This window comes from Pteropus alecto, unplaced genomic scaffold (genome assembly GCF_000325575.1).
Source record: "Pteropus alecto unplaced genomic scaffold, ASM32557v1 scaffold110, whole genome shotgun sequence".
NCBI classification, from domain to species: domain Eukaryota; kingdom Metazoa; phylum Chordata; class Mammalia; order Chiroptera; family Pteropodidae; genus Pteropus; species Pteropus alecto.
The window spans coordinates 13,033,938-13,043,719 of NW_006431920.1; the positions used below are offsets into that span (position 1 = coordinate 13,033,938).

The window sequence follows — 9,782 nt, forward strand, 5'->3', positions numbered from 1 at the left end:
GAAATTTAAAAATTTAATATTAAGAGTAAAGAAGCTACCCTCATCTTAAACCAAAAAATAGTAATAAAAAACACTTGTAGGATTAAGGATAAAGAAACTAGAATAAAGAGGGATAAATGAGAAGAATGTCAGTACAAGGGAAAGATTAAATATGGGGGGAAAGAGACACAAAATGAAAGAGTGAATTATCTTTTGAACATGAATTTCACTAACCTGAAGAACACAGTAGTTCCCATTTTTCTTTTTAGAAAGAATTTTCAAAGCTTCTTCTTCATATCCTGGGGCAACAATACCATCAGATACCTGTAAATATATATTTTTTCTATTTTAAAAAATCAGAGACTACCTCCTTAAAAAATCTAGAGACAATTATCTATTTTAAATAAATGTAGCAGTATTTTCCGGTTTCTACCTCCAATATATGCTAATGCAGCAGGTTCTTGAATAACATGATTTCATTGATGCGGTGATATAGGAACTTAAACTTGTTTATATCAATTAATTGGTTTCATTATAGGTTGTTTTCTTTATAGTCACAGAACCCATCAATGATAATAAGTGACAGCTTACTATACTATAGTTGAAAAAGATATGCCTATGTTAGAATACAACTTTCTATAGCTCACTTCATCTTGTGTTGTGTGCTGTCCTTTCAAAATTTTTGGTTATTCATTTTAGTTTTAACAGTGATTCGCTCTAATACATATGCCTTAGGAAGAAAAATGTTTTACTATTCTGTTTATGGCTGGTGTTTTGCAGTAGGAAGAGCATGTTCTGGTGCCAGCTTGGCCAGGACCTGGCTTGAGCAACATAAGTGGTTCACACTAAATCAAAGACTAAATATCCTATAACTAAAGATACAAAAATCACACATGGCTCGTCTACTCCAAAGCCTTGCTATAACCGATGGTACTCAGGCCAGCTCTGTTGCAGTTGGAGATGGTCGTGGTCATGGGAAGAAGCCCTAAAGCAACTAAACACTGTCAAGCCACATGTCCCCTCAGGCTTTACTTCTACCTACTAGTCTCTCTCCAAGGTGCCTGCTTTTTTTATTCTGTTGGTCTCTCCACCATTAGCAAAACCCTGATTTTTCTAGAATGTTTGTTTGGTATTCAGTTGATGGAGGCTAGTTTTTCGGAATTTGTAATTTTTCCTTTTAAATGGTCTCTTTCATTACAAACCTATGAAAGTTTAAAGTTAATTATTATATCACCATCCAAAATGGCATCCTCTGCTCTTTGGAAAACACTAACCTTGGCATTCAGATAACGACTACTAGAAAATTTAAAGGAAATATAAATTAAAACTTATGACAGCCAAATATCCATTTGAAACATTCACTAAATCTCAAAATTACAATTCAGTCAAGGATTCATATTCTACATAAAATATAAACATTGTAAATGATAAACTTAACTAGTTTACAGAGAGTACAAATATAAACATCACAGGTTATGGTTTCTATGAACAAATAAAGCTTTCCTCAGTTCTGCATGGATCAGGACACATAAATGTCCACCAACCTCTCTGGAGATAATTTTGGCAGTAGGGACGTCGCATATATCAGATAATGCAACAAAGTCACCAAATGAAGACATCCTATCGGCCCCTGTAAAGAAAAATTAAAACGAGATGTTTATCACAAATTAGAAAATAGTGTTTAAAAAAACCCAATGTCATCATATAAAATCCATTTCTCTAAATTTAATGTTATTGTTTACATAAGATTTAAATAACAAATTAATAAGTCATTTAACCAAAATAAGTGGTAAGAAAGTATTCTTTAATTTTACCTATTAGAGCAGCTCTTTTTGTGACCAACCTGAGAGTAAAATGTTTTTTAAGCTTTGTGGCCACATGATCTCTGGTGCAACCACTGAACTCTCTGGTTGTAGTTTGAAGTCAGCCATTGACTACACATCGACAAAGGGACGTGGCCCTGCTCCTGTCACACTATTTACAAAAAACAGGTGGCAGGCTGAATTCTGCCCATAATTTGCTAACCCCTGTTGCAGAAGGTAAACTACGATATCTGGTTTCTCAATAATCTTCCATATTTTCCATAAATGGTATAATAACATTCACGGGTTATTAAACTCACAAATTAGATATTTGTGAAACACGCAATTCTAACCAAATTCAGTACAGTCAGAATAACCATATAATTTTAGTCATATATTAAGTAATACAAATGCATTCAGTAGCCTAATCTGAAATTAAATGCACCAGATTCCAATTATGCTTCCATTTATTACATTCAAATACCAACAATACACATTCATAAACAAATTTATTCCATGGTGCCCATAAATCATTTCAAAGTATTAAAAACAAATTAAAAGATAATTTGAAATCTTACAATGAAACAAAGATATTACCATTTTATTCTACTTTAGGTAAAACATTGCTTTTTCTATTAAAAAACAAAAAATGCTGTTATTCTTCTGACCTCTCGCTCTTGCATATGCAGTTGATACGGGTGTCAGGGTCCTGTACATGTCATGGACCATGCAGACTTTGGCCTCGTCTTCACTAAGTGGGATTCCAACAGCAGCACCTGGTACAGAAAATCATGAAGCAACCAAAAATCTCAAGTTGCCACTTGTCAACTCCTAAATCAGAACATTTTTCTTAAGATCTAGTCTATGCAGCATAATTTCTAGCACCTGTACCAAATTAAATAAAAATCTGTTTGGCCAGATAATTAAACACCAAAAATACAGTTGCAGGGGAGGGTGAGCAGAGGGAAACGTCTTCTCTGGCCTCTGAAAATAGCCACACGTATGAGACCTGCCAGCACCAGGCATGTCTGTGAAGCTGGTTTTACCTCATTACTCACTCTCTCCATCCTGCTTGATACCACATGCCATTCATTTCTTTCCTGCTCATGTCATTTTAACATCGAATAAACACCTGAGAACTAATTATGTGTTGGACTGTCTGTCAGTAGATCTGGCGATATAAATAACAAAGTTGTGGAGTTGATTTAAATACAAAAAGTAAAAAGGTATCTATAAAGTGTCCTAAGAATACCTTCTTTAGGTCTATTCAGTTCCATCTTCAACCATGTAGAAAAATATTTAGTCATACTGCATCAAGCTACTTCCTTTCTTTATTTTCTAAAACTTCATGTTTCCACTACAAAAAAACTACTTCTTGATTTTCCAATGTTACACAATTATATATATAAATAGGTTATGTGTGTTATTTTATCAGGTCTTATCATGTTACCATATTGAAAGTGTTAACAGACTTGACAAAAGTGGTTTCAGACTTCATAGAATGTCTACATTCACATTAGAACTTGACAATTCTTTTCAAAATCAAAGGGTGCATTTTGAACAGTTCCAGTGTTCCAGAGTACAGTGCTTTACCTGCTGGGCTGACGTGCTTGAAAGAGGCAGCAGCTGGGATGCCTAAAGCTTCCTTGAGTTCCTTCACCAGCTGCCAGGCATTCAAAGCATCACACAAGTTTATAAATCCAGGGGCTCCATTTAGAACTACATATAAAAATATATACACATTACCAAGTAGGGTCAATAAAGTCAGATATACGTACATTTCTTAAAACATAAAAACATATGAAGATGTACAAATGTTTTAAATGATGTATAATAAAGAGGCAAACAGATCTACGCAAACAACTAAGAACTTGGTGAGAAAAGTGAACAGAACTCTAGAACCTGAGCCCGTCTTACCAAACATTCTCATTCATTCTCTCCCTCTCTGTCCAGCCCCCCACACCCTCTCTACTGGAAGACCAAATCCAGTCAATCTAGAAGTAAACCAACAGAAATTTAGGAAGAGAGAATGACAAATGATGATCAGGGATCCATGTCAGTTCAGAAATAAGATAAATCAATTATGGCAATTAAGAGACAGTATAAAACTTAAGTTATAAACCTTGTCGATTTAAGAAATAATATTACCAACTACAGTGCAAGAGCTGTGAGTGGGAGGAGAGGAGGAGGAAAATGTGTTGGATTTTTCTTCTTTTACACCAGATTCATTAGGTCCAACTCAAATTTGAAAAGTAGTTAAAAAGACTCCAACTTCAGAGTTCTGCCATCGCCTATTTACAATATTAGAAGCTAATCTCTTGTGAATATACATTTGTAAGTTCAGCACATACAAAAAAATAGTAGACCATTAATTAAAAATAACTGCAATAACTGCATTTCCTTTACGTTATCTAGACACTAGATACTTTTAAAGAACTTTACCAAATATTTCCTGACAGCTTACTGCAATGTTAGGCACTGTTTCAGGTACTTGGGATATTATCAGTGAATAAAACAGTCCCTCCTTCCACCCCGAAAATCACTGTCCTCCTGGAGCTTATGGAAGAGGCAGAGAAGAAACAAAATAGGCAATAAATAGTTAATGAGAGAAAATATTAGATATTTATACAAATGAGTTGGAAACAAGTCCACACAAACTTGGACTTGAATGTTTTTAGCAGCTTTATTCTTAACTGTCAAAAATTGTCTTTCCATTCAATAGGTGAATGGAGAAACCATCTATGGTAAATCCATATACAGTGGAATATTATTCAGTGATAACAAATGAGATCTCAAGCCAACAAAAGCCATAGGAGAACTTTAAATGCACATTACTGAATAAAAGAAGACAGAGTGATGAAAAGGCTACATACATAGTATGATTCTAATGTTATGACATCCTGAAATGGCAAAACAATGGAGACGGCAGAAAGATCAGTGGTTGCTGGGGTTACAGGGTACAATGCAGGGAATTTTCAGGGGTGAAATTATTCTGCATGATACTATCGAGGTAGATACATGACATTATGCATTTGCCAGAACCCATAGAACACACGACAAAGAGTAAACCCTAACGTAAACTATGGACCTTAGTTAATGAATCGATATCAGTTCATCAGTTGTAACCACTTGGCACCACGCCAATGCCAGACACTAACAGGGGAAAAGATGGAAGGAGGGATACGTCTGGGTCCAGGAACTCTGCACTTTCTGAGAAATTTTGCTTTAAATCTAAAACTGCTCTAAAAAGTAGTACCTGAAAAAAAGAAATAGTTGCCCCGGCTGACTACAAACGCAAAAGGTTTTGAGAATGAAAAGTATGGGACACTGAAAGTACATGAAGTATTTTTTTGTCTCAGAATCAAAATGGGGAACATATAACTATAAGGAGGAAATATCTGAGATCTAACAGTAGATAAATGTTTTAAGAAATTCTAGAAGTAGAAAGTCGTGCAAAATGTCAGGTTTCTAATTATTCATTCAGTAAATACTTAGGAAACATGACAAGCAATATTCTAAGCCCTGGGGATACAGCAATGAACAAACAAGAAGCAATGAACAAAGACAGACAAGGTCACTGTTCTAGGGAGCTGGCATCCTCATGCGAGAAGACAATTAAAACATATGCAGCAAAATAGAGCGATGCAACAAAAGTGTGATGGGCCGCTCCTTTGGTCTGAGTGGTCAAGGGAGGATTCTCTGAGGTGGTGAGAGTTCAGGTGAGATCTGAATGACAAGAAATCAGGACCAGAGAGAATTCTGCATGAAAGGAGCAACCAGCGCAAAGGCCCTGGGGTGGAAGCTCTGCCTGCTCAACAAACAAAAGCTGCTGAGGGGAAATGGGTCTGGGAGGGACTGTGGGGGAGTAAGACCAGAGATGACAGGGTTTGTAGGACAGGACCAGCCCCCTTCAATAGGAAAGAAAGTCAATACACGGTTTTAAGTAGGGTGTGACAGCATCTGATTTACATTTTTAAAAGATGACTAGCTGGGAAGAATAAAAGAAGAAAAAGCAGAGGCCTGTTAAGATCACTGTGGTCTGGGAGACTTTCAGGGTGACTAAGGGCTTGGGCAGTGTTAGAAGAGATTCAAAATATATTTGAGGTAGAGTAGATAATAGAACTTATCGATCTGCTAAGTGTGAAGGTAAAGAAAAGAATATTTCCATTTCTCCTCAGACCTCCCACACTGCTTCCTGCTCACTCCTCCTCTCCCTCAGCTGGTGACAGGGACCAAAGAGGACCAGACAGGGGCTCCTGCATCTTTCCACTGCCGTGTACCACCCCGAGTGCTCTGCGCCTGCCTTCTCAGGCTACGAAGGATGCTGGCCTTGCTCTCACCCAACACCAACCCTCCAATGCTTGGGCCTTCACGCCCTTCGACACCCACAATACTCTCCTCTGTCCCCTGCACCCACCCTCACTTCTACCAGTAGGACATGTTCCAACAGCCCTTCTTCAGAACAAAACACAACACAAAATTGAAAAATCCTCTTGTAAGTTTCCAAACGCATGAAGTCCTAATTTCTTTGTCAAAGAATTATCTTTATCTCTGTTATTTCCTAACCTCACGTTCCTATTTCAGCCCACGTCAACTGGGCTTCCAGATCCATCATTCCAAGGAAAAGGCTCTGGTAACGTCCCCAAATCAAACAGTCACTTTTCTGTTCTGGGCAGCATTCCAATCAGATGAAACTCTACGAGACTTCCAACCTGGTTTTTCTTCGGCTGGTTCTTCCACTGCTACCCCAAGGCTCGATCTTGACCTGCTTCCATGAAGTCCAGGCCATCCCACCCTATCCTATGTCTTCAAAGTTATCTACACGACAAACACATTCCAATCTGTTTCTCTGGCTTGACCTCTCTCCAGAACCCAAGATTATCTCAATATTTTTTGCTCACAAGTTCACCTGGCATCTTAAACTTCAGGTGGCTATAAGAGGTATTTTGTAACTTACTTTATCTTCTAAACGGGAACCACATCAGATATAACAGACAGACAGACAGACAGACAAAAATACACACACACACCCAGACACAGCAAACCATGCCACAGAACACTCAGTCTTTACCTGTAATGGGAAGCTTGGGCTTCAGTGTGTATAACTGGGCAGGAGTTTGATGTGGGTTCATTCCATACCTCAAGGGCATCTGAGATATTCCTTTACTATACTGTTTCCTGAAGTAATCTGAAATTGCTTCATCATACTGTGCCGTGTGAGTGAAAGCCTACAAAAGGTGTAAATTTTGTGAAAAACTAGCAGCATTTCCCAAAGGGGGTCCGAGGTGATCTTAGGTAGCACACGGATGACACCCCCTCACCGCACACACACGCCTGTGTAGGATAAGACACCAAATAAGACTCAATAACAGAGGCAATTATTCCCTTTCCAATTCTCTTTCAATCTTTTAAAGAAATTACCTCTCTAGTATTTGGTCTCTTCATTTATAACAAAAGGACAGCAGTTCCAAGCAGGGCCTTGGTAGATGAGATAATCAAGCGAGAATGAGTATTATTTTGTTTTGCAAACACTGAACTAGGTAAAAGTGCGCCCCTACCTTCAAGGCTAACTGGCGTCTAGTCTCCAGGGAGGTGTCTTTACTGTCCGAGCTCTGCATCTCTGTGGACACGGCTGCATAGTCCTCTGGTTCACACACTACTGTCACTCGAGCGTGGTTTTTGGCTGCTGCTCTCAGCAAGGTTACTCCACCTTTGAAGAACAAAAGACAATTTGCATTTTCATATCAGTTTAACCTCTTTCAAATATAGTCGATGTACACATACTTCAATTTTTGACTTAAAAAATAAGGGAAAAATAATGCAGATGGATCTGTATACAACGAAATAGCTTCGAAAATATAGATGAGTTATAGTCATCCCAGAATACAACCTGGAAGCATTAACTATTTTCTACTCCCTCAAGAGTCAATTTCAAAACAAAAATCTAATTTAAATTTTAAATAATCCTCTCCTCTATTAAGTCTTCAAAACTGGCTTTTCTACTTACCAATATCAATTTGCTCAACAGCCTCTTCAACAGTTACATCTGGAAAAGCCACTGTCTTCACAAAGGGATACAGATTACAAACAACAACTCTAAAAGAAGAATGTAGTTAATTGAGTCATCAAAAACTCAACTTATGTGGTTTACAGCTACATAGGAAAAATTAGTCAGCAGCTAAAATCTAAAAGATCTAAAGATCTAAAATGTAGAATTGTGAGCCTGACACTTTAGAACTCTTAAAAAATTATGTTGAGAAGTCAGAATCTCCCACTGTTGCAGAGCATAGGTGAACGGAAGTGGCTTTAGTCAACAGATGGTGTGCTTGGTGCACATTACTCCCTCTAAATCATATTGTAATGTTGCTGCCTGGGTAGTCTTAGCTACCCATTATACTAACAAGCCATCAAAGACCTTTACAAAATTTTAACAGCAAGGTAAAAATACAAGGCTACAGAGAACTTCATCATTTTGGAATGTGACCACTATTACCTAGGACATTTAGAGTCATACACTGCTTCAGGGAATGTAAAATGATATAGCACTGGAAAACAGTGTGGCAGATCCTCGAAAGGTCAAAGATAGTTATCTGACCATTCCTAGGTATATACCCAAAATGAAAATATTTGTCTACAAAAAAAATCTTATATGTGAACGTTCATGGCTGCTTTACTCGTAACATGCAAAAAGTGGGACCAATCCAAATGTCCATCAACTTATGAACCAATAATTAAAGTGGGGTATATCCACCCAATAGATTATTTTATAGCAATAAGCAAATAAAGTACTGATATACACTCTAACATGGATGAACCTTAAAAACGTGCTATGAAGCTAGTCGCAAAGGACATTTTGTAGGAATATTTCACCAATATGAAATATTTAGTATAGATAAATCCATAGAGACAGAAAATAGACTGGTAGTTGCCTAGGGTTAGACGGTGTTAGGGAAAATGAAGAATGAACGCTAATGGGAATTTTTTGTTGTTTTTTGAGGGAGATGATGAATATATTCTAATATTAACGGTGGTAATAGCCACACAACTCCGAATATTCTAAAAAAACCCCTCTGAATTGTATATTTTAAATTGGGGAATTATATGGTATGTGAATTATGTCTGAATAAAGCTGTTACATATGTTTTTAAAAAATGAATATCTTTATGCAAATAACTAAGTTGCTTATATGTACTAAAATTTAGATAAGAACTTCCTAAAAAAAGCAAAGCTTGTTTTTAGTTCAAGTACCCATTTTGGTGATATAAACTTGGCAAAACAAAAATGCTAACACATGTACAATGTCACACGTAAGATAATCACAGTGAACAATCAGGAAACTAAACCTAACACTCATCTGGATCTTTAAAAAGGGGCACTCAGTTTAGCACGCTCTTTATTTTTAATCCTTAATGTATTAAAAATTCAACTTCGAATTTCTACCTTATAAGATTGAAATCAAGTCTGGCCATGTCAGCATTATCTTCTGGGATATTACGAGCCAAGATACCTGATTTAACAAAGATAAAGCATTAGTTCAAAAAACAAGTCAGAATAAGGTACTTCTTTCCAACATAGTCCAATTAATCAAGTTAAAGCTTCTAACGTTGCCTAATTAAGAATATCAAAGATAGGTAAAAATTAAGATTAGTGGGTATATTTAAAAATCTTTTTTTATCAATTCTCGATTCCTCTTAAGAAACGTAAAAGGAATTTTCACATAACTGTTGCCAGTTCCATCAATCTAAGCGATTTTATAAGTAAATGGCTTGTCTGATTCTTATCATTACAGCCTTTTATTCTGCCAAATTTTACTGTAACTGGTAAGTTAGCAATATACTTATTTCTCACCATTTTGGTTCATACACAATTCGTTTTCCCAGATGAATGAACAAGGTAAAGCGCTTTGAAAAAGAATTCTTTTGAAAGTTATATTGTGATGTTTTATTCTAAGTTTGAATCATGATAAAATGTTTTCACACATAACTCTAAATATTTTCATTA

At 36.6% G+C, this 9,782-nt stretch overlaps 1 protein-coding gene across 1 annotated transcript in view; it reads right to left on the reverse strand.

The window, feature by feature from the left end:
* Positions 1–9,782, reverse strand: part of ATIC (5-aminoimidazole-4-carboxamide ribonucleotide formyltransferase/IMP cyclohydrolase) — a 23,246-nt gene that overhangs the window by 9,814 nt on the left and 3,650 nt on the right. Inside the window, exons 4-11 of the mRNA XM_006906756.3 lie at positions 9,222–9,288; positions 7,789–7,877; positions 7,340–7,491; positions 6,853–7,009; positions 3,375–3,500; positions 2,450–2,557; positions 1,524–1,609; positions 214–303 (exon numbers count right to left, since the gene is read on the reverse strand). Coding sequence (XP_006906818.1) covers positions 214–303; positions 1,524–1,609; positions 2,450–2,557; positions 3,375–3,500; positions 6,853–7,009; positions 7,340–7,491; positions 7,789–7,877; positions 9,222–9,288 — 875 coding nt within the window. The remainder of the gene's footprint in view (positions 1–213; positions 304–1,523; positions 1,610–2,449; positions 2,558–3,374; positions 3,501–6,852; positions 7,010–7,339; positions 7,492–7,788; positions 7,878–9,221; positions 9,289–9,782) is intronic.